The sequence below is a fragment of the Catharus ustulatus genome, chromosome W, assembly GCF_009819885.2.
Source record: "Catharus ustulatus isolate bCatUst1 chromosome W, bCatUst1.pri.v2, whole genome shotgun sequence".
NCBI classification, from domain to species: domain Eukaryota; kingdom Metazoa; phylum Chordata; class Aves; order Passeriformes; family Turdidae; genus Catharus; species Catharus ustulatus.
In genome coordinates, this window is record NC_046261.2 from 4,985,191 (window position 1) to 5,008,429 (window position 23,239).

General features: G+C 43.4%; 1 protein-coding gene across 5 annotated transcripts in view; it reads right to left on the bottom strand.

Moving 5' to 3' along the window:
* Window positions 1-23,239, bottom strand: part of LOC117005083 (ubiquilin-1-like) — a 95,312-nt gene that overhangs the window by 37,800 nt on the left and 34,273 nt on the right. For 2 of the 5 annotated variants that reach the window (XM_033076335.2, XM_033076333.2), the window contains 3 exons: window positions 8,890-9,005; window positions 8,392-8,560; window positions 6,344-6,690 (listed from right to left, as the gene is read on the bottom strand). In XM_033076335.2, coding sequence (XP_032932226.1) covers window positions 6,538-6,690; window positions 8,392-8,560; window positions 8,890-9,005 — 438 coding nt within the window. In that variant the 3' untranslated portion in view covers window positions 6,344-6,537. Of the gene's footprint in view, window positions 1-6,343; window positions 6,694-8,391; window positions 8,561-8,889; window positions 9,006-23,239 lie in introns of those variants that run through there. The other 3 variants (XM_033076334.2, XM_033076332.2, XM_033076336.2) reach the window with 2 other exon arrangements.

Genomic DNA, 23,239 nt, shown 5'->3' on the forward strand with positions numbered 1-23,239 from the left:
GTTTACAGTGTGTGCCCGCCATAAATACAATAACATGCAAAAATATAAATACAGGGGGTTCCACACTGGCGAAAGCCTCTCTCTTCAAAACAAAGGGGGAGGATGGGACAAATGGTGTGGGGATTCAAGACAACATAAATGTCAAATGTTCAATTAACAAGGTTTGGAAGCCTCTTGGTCGTTTCAGGCTTATAACTACAAAAGGTTTTCATTTCAGGTCAGTAGATTGGACAATTATTACAGTGGACCTGCCTAACACTTCACTGGACATGACGTTATTGCATATAGAATTGGACAGTGAGTATTTTGTTATTTGGGACACAGCATACACACCCCTAGAGATTGAAGTGGTTCAATGACCTTGAAGGGAAGCATCTCCTGCTTCATTCTCATGGCACACTGCTCTCAACCACCTTTTTACCTGGTCGAAGGGCAAATCCTCACCCAGGCCATTCCCGTTACAAAGGAAAACACAACAGATGGAAAATCACCTGAAGTCTACTGAGAAGAACGGGTGGGTGAGGACAAACCCTCTCTGGCATGCAATCTGACCCATGGTTCTGACCATCTCCATGTGGAGGGGGTGCTGGACACAGGGGCAGATGTGACGATCATACCCGAGAGGATGTGGTCATCACATTGGGAATTGCAACCCATGGCAGGCAAAATCCAAGGTGTAGGAGGAGTCAAATTGGCAAAAATATCAAAAAGCATCGAGCAAATTGAGGGGCCAGATGGAAAATTGGCTAGTGTCCATCCATTTGTTACAGACTATAAGTGCCCCCTGTGGAAAAGAGATACCATGTCCCAGTGGGGAATGCAAATGATAATTCCTAAGACTCCGCAGAATTTTTTAAAGTGGCCACTGAGAAGTGCCCTGCCCAAAAATTGACATGACTGGATGATTCCTCGAGATGGGTAGCTCAGTGGTCAATGAGTAAGGAGAAACTCAAGGCGCTGTAGGAGCAATTGGCAAAGGGTCACATAAAAGAAACTACAAGCCCTTGAAATTCCCCGGTGCTTGTAATTAAGAAACCAGGGAAGGACAAATGGAGATTGTTACATGATCTCTGGGAAATTAACAAGATTATAGCCAACATGGGATCACTGCAACCAGAGATGCCCTCCCCAACAATGCTTCCTCAAAACTGGAAATTGGCTGTCTTAGATATTAAGGACTGTTTCTTTCAAATTCCTTTACACCCAGAAGATGCTCCACGATTTGCCTTCTCTGTTCCTACTATCAACAGAGAAGCCCCAATGAAGTGCTACCACTGGAAGGTACTCCCGCAAGGGATGAAATGTAGTCCTTTCATATGCCAGTGGTACATGGCCTCATTGCTGTCCCTGGTGCGTACTCAGAAAAGGGAAGCTATCATCTTGCATTATATGGATGATATTCTTGTGTGTGCCCCCGATGACTCTATACTCCAACACACACTTGACCTAGTAGTTAAGGTTTTAACCTCTGCTGGATTTCAATTGCAGGATGATAAAGTCCAAAGGATGCTACCTTGGAAGTACCTGGGCTTGGAAATCACGGCAAGAACCACTGTTCCTCAGAAATTGGAAATTAATTGTAATTTAGCAAATATCCATTCCTTGTGTGGGTCATAAATTGGGTTAGGCCCTGGCTAGGCCTCACTAATGAGGACCTAGAACCCCTTTTCACTTTATTGAAGGGGGAGAGAAAGCTGATTTCTCCCAGGGAACTGACCCCAGAGGCAGACTGCAATCGAAAAGGTACAGAAAGCTCTATCAGAGAGGCAGGCTCATCGCTACCACCCTGAACTGCCTTTCAAATTCATAGTCCTGGGAAAACTACCACACTTACACAGTTTGATATTCCAATGGATCTAGGGGCAGAGAGATTCACTCTCAATCATAGAGTGGGTCTTCCTCTCCCACCAAAGATCTAAGGCCATCACAAAGCCACAAGAACTCATAGCTCGGCTGATTCGGAAAACAAGGATAAGACTGTATGAGCTGGCTGGTTGTGACTTTACATGTATCCACCTTCCAGTCAAACTTTCTAAGGAGGGAAGGAACTCTCCTGAGAGGTTGACTAAGGAGATGTTCGAGCACTTGCTCCAGAGCAATGCCAGCCTCCAATTGTCTCTGGACAGATATAGTGGACAAATATCAGTCCATGCCCCGTCTCACAAGCTGTTCAATGAGGAATTCCACCTCATTCCTCATGAGGAGTCGGAGACCACTCAAAACTCTCACAGTGTTCACAGACACTTCTGGGGCTTCCCACAAGTTGGTGATGACTTGGAGAAATCCTCAGACTCAGCATTGGGAAGTTGATGTTGAATTTGTGGAGGGATCGCCTCAGGTAGCTGAACTAGCTGCAGTGGTAAGAGCCTTTGAGAAGTTCTTGGAGCCAATCAAGTTGGTAACCAAATCAGCCTATGTAGCGGGGCTAGTGTCCAGGGCAGAGCAGGCAATGCTCAAAGATGCCGACAATGAGCAGCTCTTCAGGTTGCTGTCAAAATTACTCTGTCTAATTTCCCATAGAGAACATCCGTTCTATGTGATGCATGTGAGGTCACACACCGATTTGTCAGGTGAGATCGCAGAAGGGAATTGTCAGGCAGACTCCCTTGCAACCCCAGCTGAACAAGCACGCCTCCCTGAGATCTTCCAACAGGTAAAGCTGAGCCATCAGCAATACCATCAGAATGTGCCGGGTCTGATCCGTCAGTTCCAACTAACACGGAGTCAGGCTCGGGCCATTGTGGGCACCTGTCCCAGCTGCCAGCTCCAGGCCATGCCATCACTAGGTATGGGGGTTAACCCCCGAGGCCTTAGCAGCTGTGAAGTATGGCAGACAGACATCACACACATTCCCAGTTTTGGTCGCCTCAAATATGTTCATGTAAGCATCGACACATATTCAGGTGCAGTTTTTGCCTCTGCCCATGCAGGAAAAGAGCTGTGCATGCCAAACAACACCTAGTGCAAACCTTTTCAGTGTTGGGGATCCCTAAGGAAATTAAAACAGATAATGGCCCAGCGTATGTGTCCAGGGAGTTCCTGGAATTTGTCCAGCAGTGGGGAGTGGAACCTAAAACTGGCATCCCCCACTCCCCCACAGGCCAAGCTGTGATTGAGCGTGCACACCAGACGCTCAAGCAGGTTCTGGCTAGACAGAGCAGTTCAACTGTGTGGATGTCTCCATAGCAAAAGCTCTGCAAAGCCCTCTTCACTATCAGTTTTCTGAACTGTTCATTTGAAAACATGAATCTTCCAGTGGTTCGTCATTTTAACAGTGGTAAACAGTTCAAGTTGTCTCAGCATCTAGCAGTTTTGATTAAGGATCCAGAAACCTGGGAAACCAAAGGTCCCTATGAGCTTGTCACCTGGGGACATGGTTATGCGTGCGTATCCACTCCCTCAGGGCCTCGGTGGATTCCCCAAAGTGGGTGAAGCCTTTTGTCCCCAAACATCCACCTCCAGCTAAAAGGGACAAGAAGCAAGTGGCTGTTGCTTCAAAAAGAAGACTCCACCGGAAAGAGAAAAAAGAATCTACCTAGAGGACTACCTTCTGGCAGATTCAGAGACTTTTAACATGTTTTAAAAATGTTTGTCTTTCTTTTTAGAGAATACCTTCCTCCCACTCAACCCCGTGATGAACCCCATCCAAGTTGTTTTCTTGTTGAGAATCTGAAGATTAGTTCAATAAACTGTTCAAAGGCTGAGAACTCACAGGGTTGTAGACTTCTATAGCTAAAACTATTTTGTTATTCTTTGTTATTTTTTTCCTTGTAATAATGGCATTCAGAATCCTACGTCACTTAGTTTTCAAGGCCATTAATAGTCTCATTCCTTCTACCTCAGCAGTTAATCACATAGAGATGAAAACCCTAAAACAATCTAACTCTCCCACTAACTGCAAGTGGTGGGAGAGATCATAATTTGAATCAAGAAGAACCTAATATCTTTCCTTCATCTTTTAAACAAAAAAAGGTGAGATGTTGTAACCCACTATCCAAGATGTATTAAGAATGGTATGTCCCTTGACTCTTGACCCCTGTAATACCTATGGACTCACCCTATCCCTCTGCTTTACCCTATTGGCAGGATGCCATTTCCCCCTCCCCTTCCTGACCCTAGAAAAGAACTCTGTCCTTGGCAAGTTTCCTCTTTTGCCCCCTGGATGCCATGAAGAAATAAACCACAGAACCTCCGGGAGAAAAGAGCCTCTTTGTATCTTTTACCCTGTTCATGCTGCGGGTCCCAGTCTTGCCCTGCTACAGAGTTACTAGGGTGCGGGGTGAGCCTTGGACCAAGTAGCAATGTACCAAAAGAAAAGATTGTTCAGATTAAGTGTCTAATGCAGTACCAGAATTAAATCAGAATGTTCACAATTACACTGACACCGAAGGCCAATAAAAAGAAAGTGTTATTCTGTAATACGCAGCAGAATGCTTTATTTCACTGCTTTCACTTTATCGAAATAGTCTTCAGTATCATGACCCTTCCTCTCTGTCCTCCATTTTATACTTGCAAGTATTGTTAATCTTAGCCCAAAGTCTGTAAATAGTCCCAAAGCTAACATTTAAAAGGTCAGTCATCTTGAATGCTGGATCATCACCAGTTGCAAACACACTGAAACAAGATGCTTAAATACTTTTAAATTAATTTATTACCTGTGCACAAGAGTCAACTACCAATAAAAACCTCAAGAGATATACAGTATGTTTTTACATGGTGGTAAAAAGCATTAGAATATCACATGACAATGGCTGAAATTAATATTTCCAAATACAAATCATAATGCATGTTAGAATCGCAGTGGAACAAGATGAAATGCCTTAGAGACAGTTTCAGAGCACAAGGTAGTGCTCCTTTAATTTGCACAATGGTAATTTACAGTTAATCTGTAACAATGTTGCAATGAGACAATGTTACAGAGCAGGTTTCTTTGTGTTTAGATGTGAAGATATAAGTAAAACAGCAATTCTAATATATATTAAATGAACTCGTCCAAGCATTTTTTGTGAGATGTTTACCAAATATGCTGGAAGAATCTACACTAAGCCCCTTGTCTTACTACTATTTTTCCCCCAGGTTTTTTTTAGTTACTTATAATTTCATTCTATTGCAATGTGTAAATTTATAGAAATGAGCTGTCTCCACTGTATATGTCGTGTTTAAATGTCATACAATTAAAAGCAAAAATGGTAGATTACTCAAAATAGTACAAATCTTACAGCTTTTTTCTAGAAAAAAAACCACATCAAAATCACCATAGGCATCACCTGCACCCACGTTATAGCCTTCGATTTTTTCCTTTTAAATTTGTATGTTACATAAATTACTACTGAACGTTAATGGTTTAGTAGCAAATAAATTGGACAGTTGAGAGTCAGACAAAACCTGTTTAATCAACTGTGAAAGCTGATATTGTTTCAAAAAAATAAGAAATAATGAAGAACAAAAGTGATGCATGCAAGAACTGATTGAAAATGCATCAATTCCCTATTTGAAGAAACTACTACAGTAATTTCACGATTATAAGCCACACCTGAGTATAAGCCGCATGTCTGGGTGTCGGCAACTGTCTTGGGTTACAATACAGAGTGTGATAAAAGGTATCTATTCTATCACCATCTGTTGAGAGTGGGGGCAGTGATCCTTATCTCTGCGGCAGATATTCTGCTAATGGGTCGTTCATTGAAACCAGGGGGGGCATTGTTCTTTATCTTTTCACAACCCATCCTTCCTCCAGCGAGTCATCTTCTGCTAATGGCCCATTGAGTCCCACTGTGTGACTGATAAAATTACTTCATCCCATTGGAAATTGCTCCAGCCAGGGCGAAGAGCCCAACATTTCTTACCAAGATAAAAACAGAGGTTTTGGGACACTAAGGTAGCCCCTTTCTCCACTGGACTCCAGAGGAAAACCGGATTTCTCCACATCACCACTGGACCTCCGGAAGGAAACTGCACCTTCTACAGGAGCACTGCTTCAACTGAATCACATCTATCACTGCAAAAGGACTACAGTCACTATTTAATCGAACTGCTACCAATACCCTGCCTGACAGGGTGTCAGGTTGTACTCTGACTTTGTCAGGGTTTGGAGTTTGTTTCTTTGAAGTCCTGTATTTCTATTTTAATTTCCCTAGTGAAGAACTGTTATTCCTAATTCCCATATCTTTACCTGAGACCCCCTTGATTTCAAAATTATAATAATTTGGAGGGAGGGGATTTACATTCTCCATTTCAAAGAGAAGCTCCTGCCTTTCTCAGCAGACATCTGTCCTCCAAACTAAAACAGCAACTTTTCGTTCTTTGTCCATTTACAAGCCATCACCTGATTATAAGCCACACTTCCACGTTCGGACCAAAACTTTAGTCAAAATGGTGCAGCTTATAATTGTGAAATTACTGTACATTTAACCTTAAAATGCATTCCTTGTTTAAAACAAGATAAACTCATCAGTGAGAATGAAATAAAGCAATAGTTTTAAATATTTAAGGATTGATATAAAAAATAAATTACATTTTTTCAAGTTAAAGAAAGTGCTATGAAAGCTGAGCACCAAGGAGCCTTTCAATAGCTGCACTGATATCTCCTCCTGTTGCCATTAGTGCTTGTAAGTTTGCTTCACGGTTCAAAAAGCCCATTGCAGTCAGCTGCTCCAGTTGTTGCTGAAATCTAACTTCTGCATTTTGTAACTGCTAACAAGAAAAATCTCAAGCTATAAAAGCATAAAACATATTTGGCAAAGTACAAGATTTAAATATAGTCAGTTCGAAGATACTTCTTGTGGTTCTAATTTCTGAATGCATCTTTTTCAAATTCCCCAAATTTCATTCACAACTGAATTACTGATCAAACAAGTCAGATTAACCTCACATTTTAAGAGTATCTTCACTTATGTGACATTTTTGAGCCACAAGAGCAGCTGCTTGTTTAAGAAAAAAGGAACAGTTAAATCTGATGTGTCCCAAGAACAGTTTTTTAATGATGTGCATGTAGAATTTTTTTTAAAATTAATTAATCTAATCTAGCAATGTGGAATAGCAAAATTTTGAGAATTTCACTGTTGGCAACAATGAATGTGGTAGGGTCTTTCTTTTTCCTTGACATAAAAGTTACCTCTTTAATGCTCCAAATATTTGTTGACTAAATTTACCAAAATTCTAGTTAGGAAAAGTTCAGCATAAGGCAAAGTTACAGCTGTGCTTGATAAGTTGATCTTGCTCAAATAAATTGCTCATAAAGAAATAGCAAAATAATCAATAATTTCAGTTGTATGATCTTCACCTCAGAGACATTTTTGAAACAGAACAATTATATGAAAATAATATGCTTTAGGTATATACGGTCAGAGTAATACTGAGACGCCACTTTTTGAAATGAGTGAGACTGTTTACAAATCAACACAAGATTTTTGCATCGACTGCTAATTTTCCTTTTGTTCTACTTAAAGTTTCATCCATTGAGAAATTCCTAGCAGTATTTTAAAACTGCATATAATTTTAAATTAATAAAATGCAAACATACTGTCTAAAATGTAAACATTCCTCTCACTCCCATCTGCTTCCCTCTTCCCCCAAAAAAACCAAACAGAAAACTGAATTGGTAGTGTAAGATCTAGCAGGATAAAAATATCTATGAGAACATGGCTTCCTATAGCTATGCTTACCACCATTTTCTCATGGTTACATAAACTTTTCTGTCAGATCAGCCAGTTGAACTGCCTTATTCTGTGGCAACAGAGGAGCTAAGAACAGGACTGTCCCTTTTCCCAGCAGTTTGCCATTACACTGGATATGTACCACAATGTAATGGTGCTGTTTCACAAAGCTGACACCTTTGCTTGACTTCTGGAGCTCTCCAGAAAGCCTAAATTTGACTTGGTATGCTAACACAATGCATATTGTGCAATCTGAAACTGCAGGATGTCAGGGAAGCATGCTACAAATTCAGGCCCCAAATAACCTGAGCTACAACCAGCAACACGGAAGTAGACAATGATGTTCAGTATACTTAAGTTTCTTTCTTGTCTGAGCCCACGTTTCACTTGCCAGGGAACCAGTCCTCCCTTTAACACCTTAATCTTCTTTCCAGGCATTTCAGAAACACAAGGATATGAAGATAGGTGTAACTATCAATCAACCATCCAGAGGACACTTTTAGTCAAACGTGATGCTTTGCCAGCATTTATTTGCACAGCTAGAACATCACTTTTAATCTTCCTCTCCTCTCCTTTGACCAGAAGCATTCTGTTGGTTTACAGTGGGGAAGGGGATGTGTGTGTGGGTGGTGGTGAGTGGTGGTGCTCTCTGTGTGTCTGGATATTTTTAAAAGCCCAAACAAAAAAAAAAAAATCATCAACCACATGCACACCAGAATACAGAGATCTACTTTACCTGAGCATTTGTGCCAGCAAGTGCCTGCAACATTTGTTGTACAAACTGCTGGTGACCAGGTTCAGTGGCCCCTGATACTGGACTTGTATTTTCAATGGGAATTGAACTAGGTACAGTGGACCCTGTAGGAGCTGCAGTACTTCCCAATCCACCTAAACCAGGATTCAATCTGCACAAACGACAGAGAAATATATCACTAACATAGAAAATGACTTAGTTATCATCTCTTCCCATGTAATTACTAAGTAAAAATTCTGTCAAATAAAAAATGGATGACAAGTAAAGCATTAAAACAAGACCATAGACCATGGCTTTAAAGTGTGTTGCAGACAGAAGTGTGACAGATTCTAAAACAAGTTGAGTGAAACTAAAAAATGCAAGAGGAATAACCTGTAAAAACTGGATAAACCTTTATGTGTTAAAAAGAAAGACAAAAACTGAAAAAACCCAAAACACAAGAGAAAAGTTCTTGTATACATTTGTATGACCAATTCTTACCCTGGTATAAGTCCTGGTGCTTCCACTGCTAGTGTCTGCAAGCCCTGCTGAATCTGTAGCAAAGCTTGCATTGCTCTAGGGTTTGACATAGCTGATAACGTGTCAGGATTCTGCATCTAAAAACAGGAGAGAAACTCATAATTGAATAATATACAGATGTTCAAAGTTGGTCTTTATCACTAGATGTTTTATAGGATCTGATATCCTTTCAGAACTTGCTGATTTTCAACTTTGTATTTGACTGTTTACATTAAATCCATCAGATTGGGGTTTTTTGAGAAAATGTCGATAGATGACCATTGAGTTCTTTGAATTTCTTTTAAATAAGGAGAACATAAAGAAAATTATTTTTCATTACTTCTTCTGGTAGACTTTATCATCTTTCTAAGCCATAGGAGTATATTAGTTCAACATAACTCTAAATTAGTCTCCTATATAGTAATACTGGTAAAAAACAGGGCTGAATACAGTGAAACCTGACTAAGTAGTTGTCCTGGGTAACCCAAAATGTTACTGTAATTCATATTTATGCCCAAAATTGTTACTGTCTCTTTAAGACCCAGCACCAAAGCCAGAAACAGAACTGCAAGAGCTGGGGGGTTGCCAGGGTCCCTTTAAAAATTCACCCAAGCCCACCCACTTTTGTATTGTGGCATTTGCTCAAGGCAGAGGTTCCGCTTTGTGAGGGGTTTTTTGTTTCTCTCTTGCCTTTTGCCTCTCCCTGTCGCTCTTGCTGAGAGAGCTGAGGTAGCGCAGACAGACACTACTCTCCAGAGGGGTTCGCAACAGTAAGCAACTTGAGAAGCTGCATTTAGCAATCAGAAACAGTTTCAAAGTGAATTTTACAACACCTGATGGCAGTGCGAAGACAGAGTTGGTCCTGGATTGAGCCACTGATCGTTGGTGCTCAGGTTTTCCCTTCCCCCATTGGAGCAGGGACCCGAAGCAGCAGCACCAACACCGGAAGAGTCCAGTGGGTGGCAGAAGGAAGCAGTGAGTGGTAGCACTGACCTCACACACACCAGCAATTTTCATGTGCCACTAGAACTGCTTTGTAAGTGCCTACCTTCCCAGGAGGGTTTGTCCGCCATTTCCCTTTTGTCTCCCAGACCACACGGTCGCCAGTGGAGGGCGCCATCTTGGGGGAAGGGTTTGTCTGCCATTTTCCCTTTGTCTTTTGAGCCATGTAGTCAGCTGTGGGGGCCGCAATCTTGTGCAGGGGGGTACTCTGCCATTTTGTTTCTCTTTGTTCCCAGGGAGTTAATGAGATTTAGAAATTTTGTATCTAGAGATGATTTACTATTATTTTTTGCTGTTAATAAACTTATTTTTTCACTTGTATCTACTGAAAGGAATGAGAAGGAGGTGTCTACAAACAAACTGTAGGTCTGCTGGTAGGTAAAGCCAGATACTGATACGTGAAAGAAGCAATGGGGGGAACCATAAATTCCAGAGGAATTCCACTAATTGACACAGACTGCTACTCAAGGCTATGCTAAATCCCTGGACTTATGATGCCTGTATAACTTAGGTTAAAGTTACAAGGTGCTTATATAGCTTAAGTTATAAGATATCAATATAACCTGATGTATCAATATAATCTGAATTATAGCTTTTTATACTTATATAACCTGATATAAATAACTTTCTATACAATGTAATGACTAGTATATAGTTAACAGACCAAGGAACACCGCAACTGCATATGCTCTGAAGACAAAGTTGAAAAGTTCAGATGCGAAGAAGATTCAGTATTCAGTATTCAGTACTGGATTTGAAGGATGCTTTCTGGGGGTGTCTGATTACAGAGGACAATAAACAGTATTTCGCCTTTGAGAAGGAACAGAAAGAACTAGGGAAAATGGTAAAACAACAGTAGACCTGGACAGTCCTCCTGCAGGAAGATACAGTCACAGGTTTTGTTGGGCAAGCCTTGCAGAAAATATTAAGAGAGTTTACTCCACCTTCAGGAGTTATGTTGTTGCAATATGTGGATGATTTACTTTTATCAGGGGAACAGGAAAAGGGGGTTGAAGAGGCTACTGTGAACTGTTTAATTTTCTTGCTGAAAAGGAACTTAGAGTGAAAAGAAAGCACAGATGGTTAAAAAAAAATAAATACAGTAATTTCATGATTATAAGCTGCACCATTTTGACTATAATTTTACTCCCAACCCGGAAATGCAGCTTACACTCAGGAGCAGCCAATATATGATAAAAGTTCTGAAATTTCCAAACCCGGAAGTGCAAGCCGAGGTGCTGAGCCGAGCATCTGCCAGTAAAACCCAGGATTGTGCAATTGTTACAAAATGGTTACTCTGTTGCGTGGTGGGTGGAGGCGGGCTCCGTGCCGGCAGCGTGGGGGGGAGGTGGGGGGCTCCGTGCCGCCGGCCCTGGGGCCCGGGGGAGAGACAGGGGGCTCCGTGCTGCCAGCCCAGCGGCACCGCAGGGCAGCGCCGGGCCAGGGCGAGTGATCCCGCGATCGTTACGAATTCATTACTTTGTTGCACGTGGGTCCTCCCTGCGAACGAAAATGCTGCTTATATTCCAGCGTGGCTTATATCTGGACAAAGATCCAAATGTTGCCGGCACCCGGACATGTGGTTTATAATCAGATGCGGCTTGTAATCGTGAAATTACTGTATTTGGGACACGTTTTGACTGGAGGTCTACGGTGTATTGACCCAGAAGGAATACAAGGAATTTTACAAGTACCATTACCACAGACTAAAAAAAGAGTTTAGGGAAGTTTTTCAGAGTTGGTGTGGTACTGCAGAGCACAAATTGAGGATTTTTCTGTTTTGGCCAGACCTTTATATGACTTTTTAACCCAAGACAGTCCTAATGTTGTGATATGGACACCAGAAAGAGAGCAAAAGCTTTAGAAAATTGAAAGACAAATCGGTTAATGCCCCAGTCTTAGCTCTTCCAGACTCAGAAAAGGAATTAACAGTAATTTCATGATTATAAGCCGCACCATTTTGACTAAAATTTTGGTCCAAACCTGGAAGTGTGGCTTATAATCAGGTGCGGCTTATATATGGACAAAGAACGAAAAGTTGCTGTTTTAGTTTGGAGGACAGGTGTCTGCTGAGAAAGGCAGGAGCTTCTCTTTGAAATGGAGAATGTAAACCCCCTCCCTCCAAATTATTATAATTTTGGAATTAAGGGGCTTTCAGGCAAAAATATGGGAATTAGGAATAACAGTTCTTTTCTAGGGAAATTAAAATAGAAATACAGTACTACAAAGAAACAAACTCCAAACCCTGACAAAGTCAGAGTACAACCTGACACCCCATCAGGCAGGGTGTTGGTAGCAGTCCCATTAAATGGTGGTTGCAGTCCTCTTGCAGTGACAGATGTGATTCAGTTGAAGCAGTGCTCCTGTAGAAGGTGCAGTTTCCCTCCGGAGGTCCAGTGGTGATGTGGAGAAATCCGGTTTTCCTCTGGAGTCCAGTGGAGAAAGGGGCTACCTTAGTGTCCCAAAAACTCTGTTTTTATCTTGGTAAGAAATGTTGGGCTCTTCGCCCTGGCTGGAGCATCTCCCAATGGGATGAAGTAATTTTATCAGTCACACAGTGGGACTCAATGGGCCATTAGCAGAAGATGACTCGCTGGAGGAAGGATGGGTTGTGAAAAGATAAAGAACAATGCCCCCCCTGGTTTCAATGGATGGCCCATTAGTAGAATATCTGCTGCAGAGATAAGGATCACTGCCCCCACTCTCAACAGATGGTGATAGAATAGATACCTTTTATCACACTCTGTATTGTAACATGCGGCTTATAATCAGGTGCGGCTTATATATGGACAAAGAACGAAAAGTTGCTGACACCCGGAAGTGCGGCTTATAATCGGTGTGGCTTATAATCATGAAATTACTGTAAGTTATATGTGGATGTTAAACAGGGTCATGCTAAGGAATTTTTGTACAAGAGCATGGGGGAACACAGTAGTTTATTGCTTATTGTTCTAAGCTGCTAAACCCAGTGGTCAGAGGCTAGTCGCATTGTCTGCAGAATTGTGCAGCCACAAATTTCATGGTAACTGAGGCCCAAAAACTGACAGTGGGAGGATACCTGATTGTTAAAGTTTCGCATCAAGTTAAAGGTTTATTAACTGAAAGAACCTCTAAGTGAATGATCAACACTCAGTTATTATAGTATGAATCTCATTGAATGGAACAGGAGGACTTAGAATTGAGAAACAGGAAAGGGTTTAACCCAGCCTCCTGTCTGAACAGCCCTAGAGAAGGGGGCTGGGAAGAAATCCATGATTGCATTCAAGTGATAGATCTCCAGACCCAGGCTAGGGCAGATTTACATGATACTCCCTGGCCTGAGGGAGAAAATGTTTTTGTTGATGGGTCTTCAAGGATGATAGAAAGGAAGTGAGTTACAGGGTCAGCTCAGACAGCGGAATTGTATGCGCTTGTAAGATCTTGTGAATTATATTGGGAAAAGATAGTGAATATTTTTACTGATTCTAAATATGCATATGGGGTGATACATGCATTTGGGAAATTATAGGAAGAAAGGTTTATTAACCTGCAGGGGAAAAAGGTTAACTCATGAGAGCTTAATTTCTCGCCTATGGGAGATGGTGATTTACCAAAAGGTGTGGCAATTACACACGTCTGGGTGAACACCAAGTGGGATGCTCAGAGGAGGTAATAGGTAACTGACTGGCTGATGAAAAGGTTCAGAAAGCTCCACTGTTGCCAGAAATCTTTAAGATCCTCCCCTCACTCCCAGTAGGCCCATCGCTGCCAGAGGAACTGTCTTTTCCACCAGAGGAACTTGAGATAATTAAAAAGAGTGGGGCAGAGGAAAAAGGAAATAATTGGTTTACAAGGGATGGTAGACAGTGGATACCAAAAGCTCTGGTCTTACAAATATCAAAACAACGCCATGAAGGGAACCATTGAGGTTATTGAGGATTGGCAGACGCATGCCTCAAAATGTATGCTGCTGAGGGTCTTTTTACTCTGGCAAAGCGAGTTACTGAAGGTTGATTTGTGCTAAAACCAATAACAGTGTAACAAAGAAAATTACCAGGGGAGGGAGGCCTTGTGCTGTATGCCCCTTCTAAAAATGCCAGGTGGATTTTACTGAAATGCCCCAAGTAGCAAGGTTTGAATATCTTCTGGTAATAGTATGTCAGCTAACAAGGTGGTCAGAAGCATTTCCAACTGTTTCAGCAACTAACAGGATCAATTATTAAGGTATTTTTGGGACAAATGATTGCAAGATAGGGGATTGTGGAAGCAATAGACTCATATAGCAGAACTCATTTTACAGGAAAAATTCTTCAAGGGGTTACGACTGCTTTAAGGATACAATGGAACCTCCATACCCCCTGGCACCCCCAGAGATCAGGTTGGGTAGAAAGAATCAATGAAGAAATAAAGTAACACGCTTTGAAACTGGTGATAGAAAACAAGATGTTGTGGGTATGGTTTTTGCAATTGGCTTTGGCAAGAATAAGGGTCAGACCCAAAAGTGATATTCAATTATCTCCCTTTTTGGAATTCCTTACCCTTGTAATTCTCAACCTAGTGGGGACATGGAAATAAGAGATGTACATTTAAACAATATGTGACCAGGATACTGTCTCTTGTGGAATCTCTTCAACAGGAAGCTCAGCTGGCACAGACCCTGCCTTTGGACTTTGCTGTTCACAACATCCAGCCAGGAGACTGGGTCCTAATTAAGGAGTGGAAAGAAGTACCACTGGTGGTGAAGTGGCGTGGACCTTTCCAAGTGTTGCTGACCCCAGAAACAGCTGTCAAGACAGCTGAACATGGGTGGATCCATCACACTCGGGTCAAGGTCTCTGAAGCCCTAGAGATTTGGACATCTCAGCTGGAGGAGAAGGACGGGAAGCCATGACTGACACACTGGAGCAGTAGTTAGTGTGTCGACATCCAGGGAAGACTCGTGTGCCTACCCACAGACTGCCTGCTGAAATAGTTTGTGTGAGCATCCCTCCTTTCAGATCTCCAGTCATTGGGGGACTAATACTTGCTGTCATTGTTTTTTTAAGTTGTTTCTGTGCCTCCACTCACCACAGGTGGTGCAGAAGACAATGTGAGAATTAGATTAGGTGATTAGAGTACACCATTAGAATATTTTCTCTTAATAATCTTATCTTTATATTGTCAGTTTGGTTTGAGCCAGAGGTGGGAAAATCATATTTTAGTTTCAGGAGAACAAGTAGCAAAAACCTTTAACCTTAGCAATTGTTGGGTATGCAGAGGGCTAGGAGGATCTGAAGACTGGCCATGGGTGGCTAGGCCAGTCAAACCTACATGGTTGGTCAGCACCCTGAGTGAGGTCCTTAATGGAATAGGATTTTGGAATGAGGAAGCAAGTCCATGGTGGCTTCATTCTTCTGAAAGAGGCACTTATTGTCTAAATAGAACAGGAGGTGTATACATGGAAAAGTGTTTGTGACTGGACATTTTTGAGTTTAAATTGTTGGACTCCCAACTGCCCTCCTTATGATTGTTCCAAATATCAAGGCAGATGGATTCAAACACATGTTAAGCTCACGAATGGTAGCTGGGTAAGGTGTTCCTACCATAATTACCAAAGGGATTTTGAAGGCTGTAAAGCAATGGGGAGGGACAGGGTTTTTTCACCACTTATTTTTAAGCTGACCCTGAGATAATTCCGCAAGTAGGACACATGTTGTCCGTGTCTATCAGTAGAAGTGGCAACACCGGAATGGAACTTGAACCCTTTTTAATAGGTTCTGTTCCAAATCTAACAAAACAGATCTGGGATGTAACTGCTGGTGGAAACCTCATGTGGGAGCATGGAAATGCAAATACTGTGATTCTTATGGTGGGGCAACTATTGTTGCAGGACCATTAGGCCCAGGAAACAAGCTGTATTTTGACCCACCAATTGATGATGAAAATTGGGAAGGCCCCTTTGCTGATGGAACATGGACTTTGAAAGGATATTATTGGATTTGTGGCCAACGTGTTTACCGCAGGTTACCTTCAAACTGGTCAGGGATATGTTATGTGGGGTATATCAGACCACTGTTCTTTCTGCTGCCACAAGTTCAGGGAAATCAGTTAGGAATCAAGGTATATGATGATCTAATTAGAGAAAAGTGGTCAATTGAGGTCCCTGGCTGGAGGGAGCACCCAAAAGTGGGGTGATGATGAATGGTCACCTGAACGAATCATACAACACTGTGGACCAGCCACTTGGAATCCAAATGAATTAATATCAGGTGCCAGAGAACCCATTTATAATTTAAATCGGATAATTAGGTTACAAGCTGTCTTTGAAATATTAACCAACCAGACAGCTCCAGCTCCTGACTTTCTTGCTGACCAGTCCACTCAGATGAGCAATGCAACATTTCACCATGGGATGGTATTAGATTATTTATTGGCAGAAGAAGGGGAAATGTGTGGAATATTAAATTATTAAATTTTTGCTGTTTGCAAATAGATGACAATGGAAAAGTGGTGAAACAAATAACAAAGAGAACAAGAAAGTTAGCACATGTACTGGTCCAAAGGTGGAAAAGATGGGAATGGTGTTGTAACCCAATACCCTAATGCTTTAGGAATGGTATGTCCCTTTAACCCTGTAACCCCTACAAGACCAATGGACTGACCCCTGCGATGGGATTGGCCTGAAGCCAAGGCTGACCCCTCCCCTTTCCTGACCCAGAGAAAAACCCTGAGCCCACGTGGACTCTCTCTCTTTATCCCCATCTCTCGCTCTGACCACATGGAAGCCTAAGAATAAAGCAGAATACCAACCCTGGGAGAAAGAGCCTCTAATGTCTTCTGTTCTACATGAAACAGCATCCCAGGCCAGCTCTGCAGGGTATTTGGGGAGCAGGCGAGGCCTAGGGTGCAGTTTCAGTTGCCGCCCGTAACGTGGTGCTTTTTAAATTAAAACCCACGTGAGAGGCTGTGACCCTTAGAAGGGTTAGGAAGCCGACGGGAAGTCAACTACCCTGTGGGCGAAACTTGCTTTCTAGCAGGTCTAGCTTAAGGGGACGAAACCGGTAAACCTTCCAGCCCAAGGGAGGTCGGTTTTCCGGAGCAGATTACAAAGTACAGTTCTTCAGCTCCTCGGTACTTCGCACAGAGTGGTAAGTATAAATTTTCCTCCGTGGGGAGGGGGATTTTGAGGTGCTTTCTCTGTAAAATCGAGGTGCGGGGGGCTGGGCTGCACAGCGTCCTCCCTGGGGGTTTTGGAGCTGTATGCAGCCGGAGACACTGGTGGGGGTAGCAAGGCAGCCTTGAAACAGTTTCTGCCGTGTGTACAGTATCACGCCAGACAGCTGATTTCAAAGAGAGGCGCGCTTTTGCTGCAGCCTGTGATTCTCTGTGGGGGGAGGTGCCAGCTTGGCCGGCAGCTAGCAGCCTTCTCTTACTGTGTTTTAACTGTGCTTTGTAGTGAGATATTAGAGTAAATTGCTGTGAAAAATATGGGTACACAGCAATCTACTTTGCAACAGAGCGTGGCTTCACAAATTAGAGAACTTTTAAAAATTGCAAATGTGATTATTACTAACAGAGAACTACATAGGTTTGCTAGGTGGCTGTCTGTAGAGAGATCTGATCTTAATTTGGCAGATATGAATTCGGTTTTCTTTTGGAATGAAATTGGAGATTTATTAACTTTAAAAGTCGAAACTGGAGATAAAAAAGCCTTAATGTTCATCCCAATATTTTTGCAAATTAGAAAACTGTTACTTCAAACAGGAAATAACAGGCAGCAACAGCAAACTGCTTCAGAGTCAACCAGTTCTTGTATCTGTCCCTCTGCATGTGTTGTTCCCTCTTCACCTAAGAAATCTGACTCCTCTGTCTCTTTAACTCATGCTGACACCCACGTGTCTTTTACTACTGAGGCTGAAAACAGACCCCAAAATGGCTCCAGCCACATGGCATTAAACTCTTCTTCTTCCCATAATACTCCTTCTCCCTTGATAACACCCTCAGACCCCTCCCCAAACTCATCCTGGCCCCTGGGTATTCAGGGCAATTCTCACTCTATTCAGGTTTTGCCATCCCCTCCCCCAAGCTATCAGGCTAGCACAGAGGGGGGTGGGGGTGGGTGTGGAAAAACTGGTTCTACAGGTTTTACACAACCTCCCTCTGAGATAAGGCCCTCGGCACCGCCCATCGCTCAGGACACTGTCTCTGGGGAGGCACATAACCAACAGATAACACAGCCCAGAATACAGCCCTTCCCTAAAACCCTCGATCTGAAAACTCAGATACCGTCTGTGGCTCCTGTCATTTATATGGGTAAGAGAAATGGCAGGAGAACATATCAGCCACTACCATACCAAGATAAAAAGGAAATTTGTAAGATTCAAAGAGAATTTGGCAGACACAGTGAAATGTTTAAAGGATTTTTAAGAGCAACATTTAGTTCTAATGAGATGGTACCTAATGATATTAAGGATTTATTCAGATGTTTACTTTCAGCTTCGGAATTTGATTTATGGGAAAGTATTTGGAAAAGATCTTTAAGAGTGCTTTTGCAGGAACTACAACAAAGCCCAGAAAGTGCAAAAGATGAGGATGATAATGATATTACACAGAAACACCTAACAGGAGAAGGAGAGTACCAAAGCCCTGATAAACAGGCACGTTTATTAACTAAATTTGTTTTGGATAAGATCTCTCTAGCAGCAGAAAAAGCTTTCCATCAATTACCTACTACTGAAGTTACAGGTAGTTATGTTAATATTAAACAGTTTCCTTCAGAAAGTTTCTTGCAGTTTCTGGATCGCCTCCATGCACAGGTGGAGAGACAAGTCTCGGACCCAAAGGTGCAGGCAGAGCTACTGAAGGAGATGGCTCAGAAAAACGCTAATGAATCATGTCGCAGAGTCATACTTAGTCTTCCCCTCGACCCACCACCTAGCTTAGCACAGATGATAGAAGCCTGCACCAGAAAAGCAGAACTGTTCAGTGCACCAGAGAGGAATCCAGGACCAGCACACTCACGATCTGCAGCAGCGATGACACCAGGACCAAGGAAGCAACCGGTACCACCACAGCAGCTGCAGCACATCACCTGCTTCCAGTGCAAGAAAACAGGACACTATGCAAGGGATTGCCCACACAGCCAGAAACAGAAGAAAACCAACAGACAAAAAAACTAGGTGTACAGCGCGTGCCCGCCATAAATACCATAACGCGCAAAGATATAAATACTGCGGGTTCCACACGGGAAAAAACCTCTCTCTTTAAAACTAAGGGGGAGGACGGGACAAATGGTGTGGGGATTAATGATAGCATTAATGTTAAACATTCAATTGGCAAGGGTTGGACGCCTTTTGGTCGTCTCAATCTTAAGACCACTAAAGGTGTTTGTTTTATGTCAACAGAGTGGACAGCAATTACAGTGGATCTGTCTAGCACTTCACTGGACCTGACGCTGTTGCATTTGGAACTGCGCTGTGAGTATTTAGTTATGGGGGACACAGCACACACACCCTTGGAGATGGAATTACTTCCATTATCCAAGAAGGAAAATGTCTCAGGTTTCGTTCTCTTAGCACGCTGCTCACAACCACCTTATTACCTGAATGAGGGGCAAATCCTCGCCCAGGCCATCCCTGTTCCAAAGGAAATCACAGCAGAAGGAAAATCACCTGAAGTCTATTGGGCAGAGGTGGTGGGTGAGGAAAAACCCTCTGTGGCATGCAATCTGACCCATGGTTCAGACCATCTCCATGTGGAGGGGGTACTGGACACAGGGGCAGATGTGACGATCATACCCGAAAGGATGTGGCCGTCACAATGGGAATTGCAACCCGTGGCAGGCAAAATCCAAGGTATAGGGGGAATCAAATTGGCAAAAATATCAAAAAGCATCGTGCAAATTGAGGGGCCGGATGGAAAAATAGCTAGTGTCCGTCCGTTTGTTACAGACTATAAGTGCCCCCTGTGGGGAAGAGATACCATGTCTCAGTGGGGAATGAAAATGGTAATTCCCAAAAGTTCTCAGGATTTTTAAAGGCGGCCACTGAGGAGCGCCCTGCCCACAAATTGACATGGTTAGATGATTCTCCAATCTGGACAGCTCAGTGGTCGATGAGTAAAGAAAAACTTAAGGCGCTGGAGGAGCTTGTAGCAGAACAATTGGCAAAAGGACACATAGAAGAAACTACAAGTCCTTGGAATTCCCCGGTATTTGTAATTAAGAAACCAGGGAAAGACAAATGGAGATTGTTACATGATCTCCGGGAAATAAACAAAATTATAGCAGACATGGGATCACTTCAACCAGGGATGCCCTCTCCAACGATGCTCCCTCAAAATTGGAAATTGGCAGTTTTAGATATTAAGGACTGTTTCTTTCAAATCCCTTTACACCCAGCAGATGCTCCACGGTTTGCCTTCTCTGTTCCCACTATCAACAGAGAAGCCCCAATGAAGCGCTACCACTGGAAAGTGCTCCCTCAAGGGATGAAGTGTAGTCCTTTCATATGCCAGTGGTATGTGGCCTCATTGCTGTCTCCAGTGCGTGCTCAGAGAAAGGAAGCTATCATCCTACATTATGTAGATGACTTGCTTGTGTGTGCCCCCGATGACTCTATACTCCAACACACGCTTGACCTAGTGGTTAAGGTTTTAACCTCTGCTGGATTTCAATTGCAGGAGGATAAAGTCCAAAGGATGCCACCTTGGAAGTACCTGGGCCTGGAAATCACTGCAAGGACCATTGTTCCTCAGAAATTGGACATTAATTGTAACCCAAAAACCTTAGCAGATCTCCATTCCTTGTGTGGGTCTTTAAATTGGGTTAGGCCCTGGCTAGGCCTCACTAATGAGGACCTAGAGCCCCTTTTCAATTTATTGAAGGGGGAGAGAGAGCTGATTTCTCCCAGGGAACTGACCCCAGAGGCAAAAGCTGCAATCGAAAAGGTACAGAAAGCTCTGGCAGAGAGGCAGGCTCATCGCTACAAGCCTGAACTGCCTTTCAAATTCATAATTCTGGGAAAACTACCACACTTACACGGTTTGATATTTCAATGGATCGAGGGGCAGAGAGATTCGCTCTTAATCATAGAGTGGGTCTTCCTCTCCCACCAAAGATCCAAAACCATCACTAAAGCCACAAGAACTCATAGCTCAGCTGATTCGTAAGGCAAGGATGAGACTGTATGAGCTGGCAGGTTGTGACTTCACATGTATTCACCTTCCAGTCAAACTCTCCGAGGAGGGAAGGAACTCTCCTGAGAGGCTGACAAAGGAGATGTTCGAGCACTTGCTCCAGAGCAATGCCAGTCTCCAGTTGTCTCTGGACAGCTACAGTGGACAAATATCAGTCCATGCCCCGTCTCACAAGCTGTTCAATGAGGAATTCCACCTCATTCCTCGTGAGAAAAGGAGTCGGAGACCACTCAAAGCTCTCACAGTGTTCACAGACGCTTCTGGGGCTTCCCACAAGTCGGTGATGACTTGGAGAAATCCTCAGACTCAGCATTGGGAAGCTGATGTTGAGTTTGTGGAGGGTTCGCCTCAGGTAGCTGAACTGGCTGCAGTGGTAAGAGCTTTTGAGAAGTTCTCAGAGCCAATCAACTTGGTAACAGACTCAGCTTATGTAGCGGGAGTAGTGTCCAGGGCGGAGCAGGCAGTGCTCAAAGAGGTTGACAATGAGCAGCTTTTCAGGTTGCTGTCAAAACTAATCTATCTGATTTCCCATAGAGAACATCCGTTCTATGTGATGCATGTGAGGTCACACACCGATTTGCCAGGTGAGATCGCAGAAGGGAATCGTCAGGCAGACTCCCTTGCCACCCCAGCAGAACAAGCACGCCTCCCAGACATCTTCCAACAGGCAAAGCTGAGCCACCAGCAATACCATCAGAATGTGCCAGGTCTGATCCGTCAGTTCAAGCTAACACGGAGTCAGGCTCGAGCCATTGTGGCCACCTGTCCCAGCTGCCAGCTCCAGGCCATGCCATCGCTAGGTGCAGGGGTTAACCCCCGAGGCCTTGGCAGCTGTGAGGTGTGGCAGACAGACATCACACACATTCCCAGTTTTGGTCGCCTCAAATATGTTCATGTAAGCATTGACACATATTCAGGTGCAGTTTATGCCTCTGCCCATGCAGGAGAAAGAGCTGTGCATGCCAAACAACACCTAGTGCAAGCTTTTTCAGTATTGGGGATCCCTAAGGAAATCAAAACAGATAATGGCCCAGCGTATGCGTCCAAGGAGTTCCTGGAATTTGTCCAGCAGTGGGGAGTGGAACATAAGACAGGCATCCCCCACTCCCCCACAGGCCAAGCTGTGATTGAGCATGCACATCAGACGCTCAAGCATGTTCTGGCTAGACAGAGTAGTTCAACTGTGTGGATGTCTCCACAGCAGAAGCTGTGCAAAGCCCTGTTCACTATCAATTTCTTGAACTGTTCATTTGAAAACATGAATCCTCCTGTGGTTCGTCATTTTAACAGTGGCAAACAGTTCAAGCTGTCTGAGCATCCACCAGTTTTGATTAGGGATCCAGAAACCTGGGAAACCAAAGGTCCCTATGAGCTTGTTACCTGGGGACGTGGTTATGCGTGCGTATCCACTCCCTCAGGCCCTCGGTGGATTCCCCAGAAATGGGTGAAGCCTTATGTCCCCAAACAACCAGCTCCAGCTGAAGAGGAAGAGAAGCAAGTCGCAGTTGCTTCGAAAAGAAGACGCCGCCGGAGGGGAGAGAGAACTGACACAGAAGACAACCTTCCGGCAGACTCAGAGACTTTTAACATGTTTTAAAATGTTTGTTTTCTTTTTAGAGAATACCTCCCTTCCACTCAACTCGTGATGAACCCCATCCAAGTTGTCATCCTGTTAACACTGAACAGTCAGGCAGCTGCATGGATCGTCCCTCAGCCGCGTCAAAACGTCTGGGTGACCCTGGCAAAGACACTCCAACAGGAAAACATATGCCTGTCCTCGGCAGCAGCAGAAAATCCTATGTCCACCTGCCTGGTAGGAGTTCCCTTGAAAGCTGGAGAATATTCAGCCAGCTTTGCAATGGAGATGCACAATGAAATTCCCGGGATACACACAATTTCAGTATACAAAACTAAAAGGCAGCAAACAGAAGAGAACCCTATGGAGGAACTGCTGCCCAATTTGCCAAAAGCAGCTCAGGAACCTCAGGAATTAGAGCTGTTAGGTTCCTATCCGGCACAATATTGCATTCAGCTTGTAATTTATCCAAAACCTTCTGACACCAAAGAATTCCACAATGTAATACAATATAGAGAGGAATTCACGGCCAAAAAGTGGTGCGGGGTTCTAAGTCACCTTGCAGCAAACTCCCCATCTCTCACAAGTCCCAAAAGCCTC